This window comes from Oryzias latipes, chromosome 17 (genome assembly GCF_002234675.1).
Source record: "Oryzias latipes chromosome 17, ASM223467v1".
Taxonomy (NCBI): domain Eukaryota; kingdom Metazoa; phylum Chordata; class Actinopteri; order Beloniformes; family Adrianichthyidae; genus Oryzias; species Oryzias latipes.
In genome coordinates, this window is record NC_019875.2 from 548,846 (window position 1) to 564,071 (window position 15,226).

The 15,226-nt window shown below is 41.7% G+C and overlaps 1 protein-coding gene across 13 annotated transcripts in view; it reads left to right on the top strand.

Annotated features, from left to right (window-relative positions):
* The window catches only part of pard3 (par-3 family cell polarity regulator), a 340,861-nt gene that overhangs the window by 57,682 nt on the left and 267,953 nt on the right, over nucleotides 1-15,226 (top strand). For all 13 annotated transcript variants that reach the window (XM_011485964.3, XM_020711397.2, XM_011485962.3 and 10 more), the window contains exon 2: nucleotides 14,534-14,635. In XM_011485964.3, coding sequence (XP_011484266.1) covers nucleotides 14,534-14,635 — 102 coding nt within the window. The remainder of the gene's footprint in view (nucleotides 1-14,533; nucleotides 14,636-15,226) is intronic.

A 15,226-nucleotide genomic window follows, 5' to 3' on the forward strand; every position in this document is an offset into this window, starting at 1 on the left:
TTTTTTTCTTAATTTTTGTGTGTACTTTTTGCTTATTAGTTTATTATTTGTATATCTGAATGTTAAATGACGTATACTTGCAGAGCAAAGTGGCGAACTTCTCCTGTGGGCCAGGCGCGGTCACTGGCTGAACGAAGGCTCTGCAGGAGGCTAGGACTTTGCCGATCCAGTTCCAGATCTGTCCATCATTATTACGCAAGCCTTTAGATGAGAGCCTAGCAGATTAATGCCACAATAGTCTGAGTTAAGCTTGAGGGAACGCATGATGGGAGGTTGAAACCTTTCTTTTATCTGCTCTCAAAGATGCGATGGGGCAGTTCCAGGCATGTTGAAGAGCTGCTGGAGGTGTTCTACATCCGTCAGGCTTGTTTATGATGGACCATGGGTCTCTGTCTTCAGTTTGTCAGGAGGAATTTGCCTTGAACTATTTTTACTGGAGCAACTTGGCCCACAGAAAGACACAGCAACACACACACACACACACACACACCCACACACTTTGGTGTACACACTCTTTGCTGTGTGTCACTACAGACTGACTGACAGACTGAACCTTGTGTGATCAAACAAAGAGCAGAAGTTCTCAGATTATGGAACCGGCTGGTGACTTTACCTGCAGAGAGAGTTGCACATATAATATTTGATTGGGATAGAGCTCATATTTTCCTGGTGTAAAGATGTGTTGAACATTCTGTGAACCTACAATCATTATTTTTTAATTGTTTGAAATGTAAGATAGATAATGTTAAGGAAACTTTAGTTGGTTATTATGAAAAAGAATGGAAAATGAAACTGCTTCAAAAACCAAAATTACGAACTTATTTGCAAATTAAGGACACATTTTCTGCTGAGTCATATGTTATATATAACTTAAAAAGAGGACAAAGATCCTTACGTGCTCAACTTAGAGCAGGAGTGCTCCCCCTACAGGTGGAAGTAGGGCGCTTTAAAGGCGTTCCTGAGGAAAGACTGAGGTCTGTGAACTGCAAGTGGTGGAGGATGAATTTCATTTTTTGTTTTATTGGCCTTTGTACGAAAAACAGAGACTTTGTATGTATGCGATGATAGAAAAGAAATGTCCTGATTTGTTTTGGTTATCTGAAGATAAAATTTTACGTTTGTTTTTTGAAAATAACATTTTTTGTTTGGCAAATTTTTGTCAAGGGCATGGACAATAAGAATGGACACTTAGTATTTTGTTAGACTCTGATTAGGGGGGCTATTGGATTTTTGTGATGGGCATGTTTCTATATGTATTATGTATTTTGTCTTTCAGTGTCATATAAGCCTGTGTGGGCTGGGCACATTAGTGCATGACACTTGAATAAATCAAATCAATCAGACTGAGGGGGCTTCATGGGCTACGTTCACACATTTCCAATTAAATGTGAACATTTGTGATCTCCAGTGTGACCGTGAAATGACCCAGAAGTGACCTGCATGCGCAGAAGAGTACTCAACGGTGAACGACGTCACTAGTTGTTTGTGGAAGTGGCTAACCTTAACAATGGATGTCAACAACACTATTGTCAACAGCGGAGCTCTTTTTGCATTATTACATTTATTTTCACAAAGGAAACAGCACAATTACAATCTTCTCATTTTAAGAAAGCATTGGAGCCAGGATCGTCTGTACCCACTGTTGTGGAATGGAGATGTGTATGTGCTGGGGCCGCGCGCACGTGCATGTGTGTGTGTGTGTGTGAAAGAGAGAGGAGAGCACGTGCAGCGAGGTAGAGAATGAGGGGGACAGTGTGGGCGCGCATTCATGTTGTGTGTCACGGAGGAAGGAGAATGATAATAGAAGAAGTTTTCCCCCAGAATAAATGCTATTGACTCTTTATTAACCCGCTCTGGAGAATTCTGGAGAATTTGAGGGTCCGAACGGGGAAGTGAACCCCAGAGGAGGATCCGCCTTCGGTCCCCCGCGCTTCTGACCACGGTCATAAAGGGGGAAAAAGTCATCGCGGGGAAGGTTCAACACCACGCTCGGCCAAATCTTTTCAAAAACCTCCCCGTTGCGATAAGAGCTCTGGAGTTTGGCCTGAATAGAGCTGTCACCCCAAATATGAATCCAATTGGTGACCTCTCTTCCCTTCCACTGACTGGTCTCAGCAGTCTCATCGTCCGCCATGGTTGTTTATCTTCTTGTTCCCGCCTTCTTCAATGCAGAATGATGACGTTTGTAGCGTATCGATGACGTACGGGTCGGATTCATGTGGCCTGGCCGTTCAGACGGAGGTCACATTTGAAAAGATCGGATACGTATCTGATTCAGGACCACATACCCAAGTGGCCTGGGTCACATTTGAAAAGATCAGATCTGTGTCGTTCAGACTGTCATGAAAAGATCAGATACAGGTTGAATAGGGGCAAAAAAAATTAGAATTGGGTCGTTTCAGCCTGCAGTGTGAACGAAGCAGAGGCACCCGGCTACCATTGTTCTGAGAACCACTCTTCACCTCAAACAACAATTGGGGATTCTCCTGAGGATTATCAAAGTCTTTGTTTCTATATCAGTTACCTTCATCTTATGTTGTTTAGAGATAATTAATCTATTTTATCTACAAATGTTTTTGCATAAAGAAGTAAAGAAGCACAGAGAAGCACTGGATAGAAGCACAAAATAGTAAAACCCTTGAAGATTTTCTGGGGAATTTCTCAATCAAATGCTCAGTAAACAGTTCTTGGTTTGTGGTTTAAGCCTTGTCATTCATGAAAGAAAAGACATTAATTTATGCTCAAGCACACGTTGTTCTGTCTCTGCTAAGGTTTTATTTCAGTGTGTTGTGTGGAATAACCCAATCATGAACAGCGTGTTGTCATTATTCCTCTCTGCGACACCTCTGCAGGTAGAGACTGTTTGGGAGGATGAGATGAACTTGTGATGCTGCTCTCAAAACAGTCCCTGCCATACTCTATCTCAGTGGTCCCTAACCCCCGATCCACAGGCCGATACAATCTTTGGGACAGTTACGGGCTGCAGAGAAAAAAACCCAGCATGTTTAATCTATAATCTGATTCTGAAGAAAGTTTTATTTTGGAAAACTACCAAATCCGACTCATTTGTGATGCATGTCAAGTCGCTCGGTCACGTGTTGGAAATCCATCCGCTAATTTCTTAAAGTGGTTGCGCTGACTGCTAAATTAAAACCCCAGAGATAGCAAATTTCACAAAAAAAAAAACAGATGTATATAGAAAGTTAATTTTGGCTGAAAATTGCCAGTGAGGAAACAAAAGAAGACATCAAAATAAAAGAAATCTGCATTTAACAGACAAAAACCAGGAGTCTTTACTCCAAATAAAGATTTATTGTGACAGTTGTCCCCACACAACACAATAATTGTCACAAAACAAGCAGACGGCTGGTTCCAAATGCAGCAGGTTCATTAGCTCAGTTATAAGTCCACAAATCTAAATCAGGGTCAGCCAGGCAGGGGTCAATGAGAGCATCAGAGAAGAAATAAGAATAATCAGGATCCGGGCGAGAAAATGGACAGGCGGCAGGCAGACTGAGTCAAAGACGAAACAGAAATAGTAAATCAGAAGATCTGGTCAGGTCAGTATATAACTGTTGGTAATGAAGGTAGCGTGGCACAAAAAATACTTCGCACTGAGTGAGGCTCTATGCCAGGGGTGTCGAACTCATTTTGGTTCGGGGGCCGCATTAAAGGCGTCTGATCCCAAGTGGGCCGGACCAGTAACATAAAAGCAAAAAACTGTTTTTTTTTGTTTGTTTTTTACTCAGTTGGAAAACATGCCTCAGCCAACATGATAGCCTAATCACTTATTATTAAACATTCATTCACAGAGTCCAATGGATGTAAAATAAAATGCATTTCACTTAGAAAAATTGGTTTATTTAATTTGATTCAGACTGAATATTTTACATCTGACACTGAATCAATCCTTATCATAAACTCAAGAGGGGCTACGGAAAAAGAAATGAAACGCATGCCTAAAATGTAAACGTGCAAATCAATGAAAAATTAAACTAAATTAAACTTGCAAACATTTGTGAACATAACAAGAATTTGGAGTTTACCTCCCTTCTCTCCTCAAACTTCAGCCAGCCATCAATATCAGGATTCAGATCCTGTGCAGAAACATATTTACTGTCATTCAAGTGAGCAAAACACAATGAAATGTCCAAGAATCTTTCCTGGTTTCTACCTGAATTTTGTGGCAACCCCTGACTTCTTCCTGACCTTTGATGGGGTGCCATCAGTTACCAGACTGACATCACATGACCAGTTCATTCCAACATAGTCTGGCACAGTAACTAGAGAGCTGACTGTCATCAGCTGTTGTTATGTCCATCAACTCAAGAAACTCTTCTATGACGATCTCTTCAGCACCTCTAATAAATATGCACAGTTGTGCAATATCTGTATTTGTGCTTTAATTAATAGTGACTGAAAATACAATAAATGACTGGATTCCTTAATATGGCGCCCAAGTCTCCTCAGAGATGTTGGATCTGTAATCATAATCCTTGACAGGCTGCTTTTTGGGAACAAGACTTCTGCAGCCTTCAGCATTTTTCAATAGGTTCAGCATCTGAAAATGGTTTGGATGTTTGCTCCAACTTGTCTGCAATCAGGTGTCTGTCACTGCTCCATCACTGACGTCACGCTGCAGTAAATGCAGACGGTTGTTTTTCAGTCCACCTTTTAGTTGGTATATCCTCTCTTTTCTTAACTGCAAATGGTGAAACTTTCCTCATTGTCTCATAGTGTTGCTGAATGTTATATTCTTTGAGCACTGCCACCTGTTGATGACATAACAAGCACGCAGGTTTTACATTCAACTCCGTAAACAAATAAAACTTTGTCCATTTTTCCTGGAAAGCTCTGCACTTTACTTCAATCCTTTTGTTCTTTTTGACAAAATTTTGGTCATTAGTGTGTCACTACTGACCATTCTTATAACAATGTAACAGCAGTGGGGCTTGCGGGGAATTAAACTACATCTTATTCAGACACAGAGCCATTAGGTTTCACTTTTGGCAGGTGCAAAGATATGCTGTTTCCACTTTTTTGCTCACCCTTTGCTCCCCCTAGTGGCGGAATTGCGCATTTCGGTTATTTCTTTAAAAAATCATAACTTGCCACAGGAATGGACTAGAAACGTGTTTGTTTTTGTTAAACATTTTTATAATTTTTACTCTTCATGACTGGGCGGGATTGAACCATCTGGCGGGCTGGATACGGCCCGCAGGCCGTATGTTTGACACCCCTGCTCTATGCACTGCTTAAGAATGCTGATTATATTTTATGCAAAGCACTTTGAGTGACATGTGTTGGAAAAGTGCTATATAAATAAAGGTTGATTTGATTTGATTTGATACTGTGAGTGATTGCAAATGAAAATCAGGTGTGTGGCATCCAAAAACTGGGCACTAGGGCTGCTAGGAGATGAAGTGTATACAGACCTCTGGAGATGGTTCCCACCAGTGACCAGAGGGAGAGACATAGCTCTGACATCTGACAATAATAATGCATATTATTTAGGAGTCGGCTGTCTAAAATTACCAGGTTGCTATTAAAGTTGCTTAAACAGGGGATTCATGTTTATTATTTTATTAAGAAAATACCAGTTTTAGTGACTTTTTTTGTTTGTATTTATCCATCGCACCTTAAAAGTCTGACGAGGCTGAAGATGGTGTCTGATTTTTTAGTTTCTACTTAGTTATGGGTTAATGGGAAAATCTATATCACATTTTTAAGTTTCTTACGGGAACTCTAGTTTAAAAATAAAGCTTAAAGCAGCTGCAGACATTTTACAGAGAATAAAAATAAACCTTAAGGCCCGTTCACACCGGGACTAATTTCGCGCGCGATTTTCGCCGACGTTTAACGCCTCGTGACTAAACAAAGGGCACCAATGAGAGTGTGCACACCGACGCGAAAAAACGCCACACGTCAAAGCGTCAAAAAATAAAAACGCCTCGGGTTCGTTTTGTTTTTTTGACGCGTCGCGTCGAAATCTATTCGACCAATGAGAATGGCGCTTTTGCACACGTGTCTGGAGCCTCTGAAGTTACAGTAAAACACAACTTGGGGGCGCTCAAACACAAAACTGCCTTGCTGAGCACTCATACCAGAGAAGAAGATAGACGCCGAGTAGCGTCTACACTGCCGCGAAGAAATAATGACGGACATTCTAAAATATCCCTGAACCAAGCACCAGTTGGAGCTACTGTTGCTTGAAATATTCATGTTTTCTTTGTATGATTCTGACAAGCGCGTAAATACTTGCTCTCTTCTTCTGAGTGAAAAGCGACTTTAAGAAGCGTAAAGTTGCGCAGCGCCACCTTGTGTACAGGAGTATTTCTGTTTACATTAAGCGCCATCTAATGTCAGGGAATGAAATTGCATGTTCGCTCGGCTCACCGTCAGTGAAAATCGCCTGGGTGTGAACACAAAAAACGTGGCGAATATTCGTCCCAGTGTGTACGGGCCTTAACCCTCAATAGTTAAATGAAACAAGGCAAAATACCCCAAATTCAGATGCCCCCATCAGCCTCGTACAGGCAAGTCCGCTAAACTATTGTCTTACATTAAAGCAGTTTGTGGCATGAAAGCAGTTAGAGACTACTCCTTCACCAGCCTCTGGTACTGACAGAAATTACCCGGATTTATGACTTCCTTTCTATTTTCAAGCGTCGCCTTTTTGTGGATCTCTTCAGAAAATAACACCCAGTTTCAACAGAAAGTGTTCTTTTGATGTGGCCTCCCCTTGTCTGGTCTTAGGATGCTTTGCCATACTCTGACATCAACAAAATACATTCAGAAGATTGTCTTCAGAGGTTCGCTAGACAAAAGCAACTTAAACTGGCATTTTAGAGCTTTTCATTCATTTTTTTCATCCCAGAAGGTGGCATAGAGGCCTCAGGACGTATGTGGCCAGCGCCTCAAGGCCGTTCCCACCTGTTTTGCAGCTTTGCAGTGCAGCTTATCTTCAATCGACTGATCAGCTTTATTCGTACAGTGCTTTTTATACCAAATTAGCTACACAAAGTGATTCCATAAGCCTGATTGCCACCCAAAACAGATTATTAAAATAAAACCCTATATAGAATGTTTGTGGTAAGAAAATAACAAGATCCAAAGTCTAAAGAAGAAATCCTGTCTGCACACTGTTATTGACACAACATCCTGATGCAGATAAAATATCATTGCAGGAAAGAATCCAAAGCTTTCCAAACATGGCCAACAGGCCGGAAGCTTGACATGTCAGATGTTTCAACAAGCCCAGATAGACTGCAGTGGACAGGTGAGGACGTCACCTGTCAGTGGAAAGACATTTTTTTCTGTTTGTGCGCATTTTAAACATTTAACACATAATTCAGACCATAAATGGAGTTAAATAAAAAATGTCTGCAGTTTAATCATAAATAATACACTAATCCACATAAAAAAAATTACATCAAACCAGACTTTTGGTATTTTATGTCCCACTCTGATCAGTTTTTGATCAACTGTCAAAGCTTCCCAGTGGTTTTTTAATTATGATTATGCTGTTTTTAGCCTAAATAAAAAAAACCTGTGTAGTTTTCCAGAACATAGTTTCTACAGAGTATGGAATTACATCTCTGCCATAAATTGAAAGGGCGTAGAGACAACTAAGCGGGCGTATTTAGGAACTGAGTGAGTGAACCTTAAAACCATGCTGGCTCAATTCTAACCAAGCGACCCCATATTTTACAACTGAACGGCTGAAATCCTAACTTGAACAGTGATCCTGCTCGGTCAGTTCTCCTTTGCGCCCTCACCTGGATTTACGCTCAGTGTTAAGGGGGCGTTTTTGTCACTTGAGGCAGGAACCTTTCTGGTTGATCTGATTGCCTAAAATTTGCATGTCAAGCAGCGGGGCGGAACTTTCATTTTGGGGCTTTAATAGAAAAGGAACGGCGGTTGTAACATGGATTAAAAGCATTAAAACGGTAACAAATTCAGTGATTTTCACATGAGAAAAACTTACAGCACAAAAACACCCGCTGCACTTTCTTATCTTGGTTTTGGGTCGTTGGTTAATGTTTTAATCCAATTTACATCTGCTTTTTTTTCTATGAATGCCTCTAAGGGGGGGGGGGGGGGGGCAATAATAATAATAATAATGGATTGGATTTATCTGCGCTTTTCAAGACACTCAAAGCGCTTACAGTGTGTCCATTATTCATTCACTCCTCATCCATACTTGGTGACGGTAAGCTACGGTTGTAGCCACAGCTGCCCTGGGGCAGACTGACAGAGGCGTGGCTGCCATTTCGCGCCTATGGCCCCTCTGACCATCACCGGGATCATTCATACACATTCACACACCAGTGGAGCCACACTGGAGGCAGGGAGGGTGAAGTGTCTTGCCCAAGGACACAACAACATTTTTGGCTGGTGGGAGCGGGGATCGAACTGCCAACCCTTTGGTCATTGGACGACCCGCTCAACCACCTGAGCCACTGTCGCCCCCGGGGGGAACAAGTTTGACACAAAGAGACGACATTTCTAACTGTGATAGTCAAAGAGGCACACCACACACTGACCTGCCGGACACACAAACATACAATTAAAGCCATGTTATTTCCCATAACCCCCTCCTCTCCTTACAGTAGAACAGCACTGGATTAAAATGCGCCGTTTCAGTTCTGAGTGTTTTTTCTGTATTTAACGTTAACACACATACCGGTGAAACGTGCATGCTGGTGTGTGTTTTAAAAAAGCAGCGAGCGCAAAACTGAGTTGGTTGTGATTTATTTCTTCAGTCATCAATCAGCATTTAAAATCCATCAAAGTCCTCATCTTCTGTATCTGAAACAGCTGGGCTACATTTCTATCAAACACGCCGGCTTCCCTTTCCTCATCATCAGCGTCCGTCTCTTTGCCCTGCGGCTCCAAAGAACAGTGAAAGCAGACACCTCAGGCCAAGTTTAAGTCCTGCAGTCCCAAAGTGTGGCGTAACTCGCCTGCGCTGCGTCCCGGTAAAAGGGGGGGGGGTGGACAGCTTTCCAGTGTCATCTGCTGGAAGTTGCTGCGCTGAGCCTCGAGTCGATCTTCCAACACAGGAGACCTCCTTTTCCGTGGAAACTCAGCTGCTGCTGCATCTTCTTGTCTTGTCGGAGTTGGTTTTCCACTTGCGAACCATGGATTCATTATTTTAAATTCTCTGGCAGCTGAGGTTCGATAAGTAGAAAGATCTTCACAGATTCAGACTTCCTGCTTCAATAACTCTTCTGATCAACGTTCAAATGTGTCAGCAAGTATCTCAATCCTTTTGTATTAACACAGAGAGTGAACCACAAATGCATTTCTGAAGAAAAAAGATTTTTTTTTTGTCTTTTAATCAGAATTGTTCGCTTCAAACTGTGAATGCAGACATGCAGCAGCCGGCTGCCAAGGGACCGTCAACAAAGTGCAACCTCTGTGAACTGTGAAACACCTCTGTGTAAAAATCAATAACCTCACAAAAATTCATAAAATTATGGTAATGCATATTCTTGTTACAATACATATTTTGTAGGAAAGTCCATCTTTATTTTATCTTGTTGCATATACTTTTTCAAATTTTAATAGATATGAATCATGAGTAAAGTTATCAGTAACTTGACATGACCTTATTGTGATACTAAAATAAAGAATATGTCAATAGTTCACTTTTTAGGAATTTTTCAGATTTACAAATGGATCAGATTTGGTCAAAAATCCTCAATAGCTCTGAAGATGCTAGAATTCTTTTTACATAATCTTTATTGAAGTAGGAAAATAAGGTCATGATTAGTCACTACAGGAGGTTTTGTGTCAGTAACTACAGCATCTTCAACGCTATTGAGCATTTTTGACCAAATCTGATCAATATTTAAATATGAAAAATTCCTAACAATAAAAAATGTGAATTATGACATAATCTTTATTGCAGTAGGACAATAAGGTCATGATTAGTCAGTACAGGAGGTTTGGTGACAGAAGCTTTAGTATCTTCAGAGCTATTGCGCATTTATGTTATGATTCATATCTCTATTAAACTTTAAAAACTATAAGCATAAAACAGTGGTTGACTTTCTAACTAAATTTAGTATAATAATAATAATGTAGCATGACTATGCTGACGAGTCTTCATTACCAGTTCATATAAATATAGACATGTATTCGCTTTTTAAAAGTTTACTGATTTTTACAGAATGGTTTAGCTCGTGCTGGTTTGCGGCGCCTTCCGTTCGTGAAACCAGGGTTTGACTCCGGGCTGCTCCCTGTTCCCTTCTCTACCTCTGCCGGTTCCAAGCCCGGTTTGAGAAGGTTGCGTCAGGAAGGGCATCCGGCGTAAAACATTGCCAAATCTACCATGCGACTCGTTCGCTGTGGCGACCCCTGATGGGAGAAGCCGAAAGTGGAAGAAGACTGATTTTTACAGAATGGTGTTTCACAGAGTTTACACTTTGTTGACGGTCCCTTAGCAGCCGGCTCGCTGCTCTGTTTGCATTCACAGCTTGAAACGAACAATTCTGATTAAAAGGCAATAAAAACAATCTTTTTTCTTCAGAAATGCATTTGTGGTTCACTCTCTGTGTTAATACAAAAGGATAGAGATACTTGCTGACACATTTGAAAGGTTATCAGAAGAGTTGTTGAAGCAGGAAGTCCGAATCTGTGAAGATCTAATTTAACCGAACTGCAGCTGCTCTATTCCCGTGTTCCTCCGCGTAGCTGATAGCTTGCAGTTTAAACTGTGCCTCATAATCGTGTCTCTTTGCATTTCAAGGGTTTCCAAAACGAAGTTGGGGGTGGTGGTGTCTTCTTTCACGTCCTCAACTTTCTCCGTACCGTCATCATGCTGTTTTCTCCTAGGTCCTCTTTACCGAAGTCACACAACAACACATTAGGGCCGCTCTGTACATTTAGGAGAAAATGTAAGACTTTCGCCTTATGGTTGTGAAAGTACTGTATATAGAAAATATGATAAAAGGCAGAGAGCGCATGCAGCTAAAGAGCTGCCTGTTAACCCCCCCTGCTCTGAGAAATGACAGTCCCGCCCCTCTGCCTCGCCGATATAACGTGCAAATTTCGGCCAATCAGATCAACCAGAAGGGTTCCTGCCCCACAAGTGACAAAAACGCCCCCTTAACACTGAGCGTAAATCCAGATGAGCGCGCAAAAAAGGAATTGACCGCGCAAGATCACTGTTCAGTTAGGATTGCTCCAGCAAGGTTGCAAGGTTCACTCACTCAGTTCCTAAATATGCCCGCTTAGTTGTCTTTACGGCCCTTCAATTTATGGCAGATGTGTAATTCCATACTACAGAGCGGCGTCAGAGATTTGCCGCTGAGTTGTGGGCGGGACCATTACCTCCTGATTTTAAAACAAATTTATAAAGAAATGCCCAGAAATGCAATTTTAAGCATAATTTTCTTATTTTATGTCCTCCATCATCAGAAAAAGCCACAAGAACTTATTAAAAACACCCTTTTCATATAGTCCTAAATTAATTCACATAGATTGTATGGACTTGTTTGTTAAACATGGCTAGTGTTTTTATTTTATTTTTTTATAGACCACTCCCTATTCCAGTCTTTTTCTTTAAGCAGGCTGTAAGTAGTAAGAGGATTGCTACTGGGATTCTTCATAAGACAAACCCCAATGACCTGTCACTGGCGTCCAATCTGCATATGGTGTGTTCACATGCAGGAGAAGGTGTTAATAGGTCATTTTCCTATTTATCTAATATCTCCAGAGAAACTTATGGTTAAAGTGGGGTGCATCACTTTCTTTGCTTTACGAACCAAAACAGATATTTATTACAAAAACAACCAAAAATAACCCTGTTTTAATAATTGTATCATCAGAATTCAGAGCTCTGTCTCCCTCTCTGGTCACCTGCAGCAGCAGTCTCCAGAGTAATGAAAGTATTTCATCTCCCAGCAGCCCCAGCGTAAAGTTTCTGTGTGCTCCACACCTGTCTCTCATTTGCCAAATCAATCCCAGTCTGCTTAAGTACTGGACTGAGCCTCACTCAGTGCCAAGGATCGTTTGTGCCACTCTGCCTTCTGTTCTATCTGGATCTGATCTTCTGTCTCCTGACCCTGTTTGCCTGCCGCCTGCCCCAACTCTCGCCTGGATCCTGACTACACCGTCTCTCCTCTGAAGATCTCATGCCTGCTATTGACTCCTGCCTGCCTGACCCTGATTTAGCTTTGTGGACTTTTAGCTGAGCTAATAAACCTGCCACAACTGGAACCAGCCGTCTGCCTGTTCTTGTGTCAGCTTTAGCCGCCCGCGTGCCTTTATTTCTGTGCATTGTCTTTCTGGCTGATCCACATCTGATGACTGTTGGGCTACTTCCTGCTTTTCTCTGTCATTTCAGTTTTTCTGCAGAGTTTTTCAGAAGCTCAACTTCTGTTCATGCTGGAGCGGCAGCTCAGAACTCACGTTTAGGTCCAAGTGTTGCTTTCAGTAAAAAGTTGCCCCTTTAGCAGGCATGTTAAAGGATTTTATCACTGGTTTCAAAGGCAATCTGCGCTGAAATGCAATCAGCCTCTCCTGCTCATGTAAGTATTTTATTACTTACGTTTTTGAGACGTTTAGCCACTTTGACATGTCTGGAACTCTGGAGTGTAAATGGTGTTTTTCACACTAAGCGTCCCTCAGTGAGTCTACAGGATGACATCTGTCACAAGGGCCAACTTCCACAGCGACAGGCTGACAGCCGATGTGAAAAGGGACAGAGGCCAGAAGTGCTCTTTTTTTATTCTCTTCAGCTCTTTTGATGACGTCTGTGACAGATTTTCTTTGTGGTTTGAGGATTTCAGGCTGTTAAAAAATGTCAGAGACTGTATGACTGTTTTTGTTTCATGAAACAAGTTTGCTCTAAATCGGCGCATAGGAGTGTTGAGAAATGGCAACATGAAGCCATGTTGCATTGTTACGTCCCTCTTCAGAGAGGAGGGAGAAATGTGCAACAAAAAGAAAATGAAGATAACTGGGTGGGGTTAAGGTTGGCCACACAGCCGTTTATTCGGTGACACATAAATAAATCAAAGGGAACTAAAGGGAAATAACCAACAAGACACCAAAGGGGGGAATAAATGACAATATAACTTAAATTCTCAGGCTTTGTAGCTATACAATTAGGACAGAGAGGTAAAACTCAAGATGACTCAAAATGCAAACAAAGACCACAAGAGGAAATGTAACAAAAGGACACAACCAGAATCAAACTAAGGGGGGAACCAGAGGCTTTCACAAGCTAAGGCCAGGCAGACAGCAGGGCCAGGCTGAAGGAACAACTTCCCACTCAGGAATGCAGCCGCCACTGGAGCAGAGGATCCTGGGAGCTGAATATGACTGTTTTATCCACATTTTAGAGGTTCATAATCTCATAAATACAATAGATTTATACTTTTGCTGATATTTAAAGTACAATCTGATGTTTACCAATAGTTGCAGAAACACAGACCGCTTCCCAGATTTAGCCTTTTTTTTTTCTTTTTCTCTGTTTTTCTGTTTGGAAACTACTATAGCGGAAGTGTTGGCACGCCACAGTTTGCTGGCAGAAGTGGATTTGAGGTTCTAAGCGTTGAGCTGGAGCATGCAGATGAAAGCCAGTGTGCATAAACACAGTGCTCTGGCTCACAGAATGTGTGTGTAATTGTTGCTTTGCGACAGACTGGTGACTTGTGCAGGGTGTACCCCACCTTTGCCCAATAGAAGCTGAGACAGCCTCCGGCAACTCTGTGGCCCTGAAAGTGATGCGGCGCGTTAACAAGATGGATGGATGGACTGTCTAAACACAGCTGGAACACAAATCCACATTTTGCTGGTGTATTATTACTCTGAATTTATAAAAGTTGGATTCTTGCAGTTTTGCTTCAGCTAGATGTATATCCTGGTAATGACCTGGTAAAAACTGTACTGACCAGCCACTGTCATTGTGTAACCTACTAACCTCTTTATGTAATCCAGACTGATCTTCCTGCCTTTGTGGTACGTGTTCCCTCATTTAAGCAGAAGTTATGTTCTGAAAACCTGAAAATAGGTGAAATCACCAAAACAGTATCAAAGATGTTAAAGGCTGTAAAATTCCTCTTTTCCTAGACAGATGTGAACTTTTTCACATTTTTCTGTCTTGTTTAAACTCTCATAATTTAAAGCCTGGTAGAAAAAAAGTCCAATATTCTAGAATGAAAACAACGATCTGATGGGGATGAAGATTTGTCTAAATGTGGCAAACTGAACGCATTCTTTACAGGAGACATGGCATGAAGGAGATTGATTGATGGTGTCAACAACCAATCAGGATGCTGAACACAACGCACTGTTAAAAAGATAAATAAAGGCATGTAAAATTATACTGAAAAAGACCTGCATAACAGTCAGAGGTGAACTGCAATATAGCAAAGGACTGCTGTAAATCCATCAAGTGAATTTTGCTCCAATGACTGGTATATAATGAAAGTTTTATTGAACATCCTGTGGTGATTCATGATGAATGTCTAGTTAATGTCAATTTCACTTAAAACCTCATTTTAATGTCCTTTTGTAGGATTCTAATTACTGGCTCCAAGTCCACCGACTGGAGCACGGCGATGGCGGCATCCTGGACTTGGATGACGTGCTCTGTGACGTGGCCGACGACAAAGACAGGGTAAGTGATGTTTGGGAAATGTTCCTGCGGGATCTGTGGAACTTGTGCCTTCTCCCTGCCGGAAGGCGATCAGTCAGACAGGAGCATTGCTTGTGTGCAAAAACCTCTTTATCTGAGTTTGTTTTGCGCCACTGTTGACAGTTTCTAGACTCAATAAATTTGCACCGACTGCTTATCTTTTGTCTAATCCTAAGCATAAGCGTGTGTTTTTCTAAGAAAGCTCATCTGTGACTGCCCCCCCCCATGGAATGTTCTGTTGTTGGAACGTCTGAATTAAGACAGCAGGCCAGCTGAAACCCTGCTGCATCGTCTGAAAAGGTTTTACAGACAAATATCTTTAGAGTAAAAAAAATACCTGAAGGTCCCCACAGTGTCAGTCATAGTTCCCTGCAGCCTTTGGTCAGGTGTGAAACTGACATGAGACAAACCCACCCTGAGTGATAGCTTGTGGGGTCACAAAGTCACATTCTCCTATCTTCAAGGAAATAAACTAACAGATGGCTTCTGAGACAGCGTGCTAACCCAACACAAAGTCAAGGCTTAGGTCTGTGGGCTAACTAGTCTGATTGTTCCACATCACAGAACAGGAAG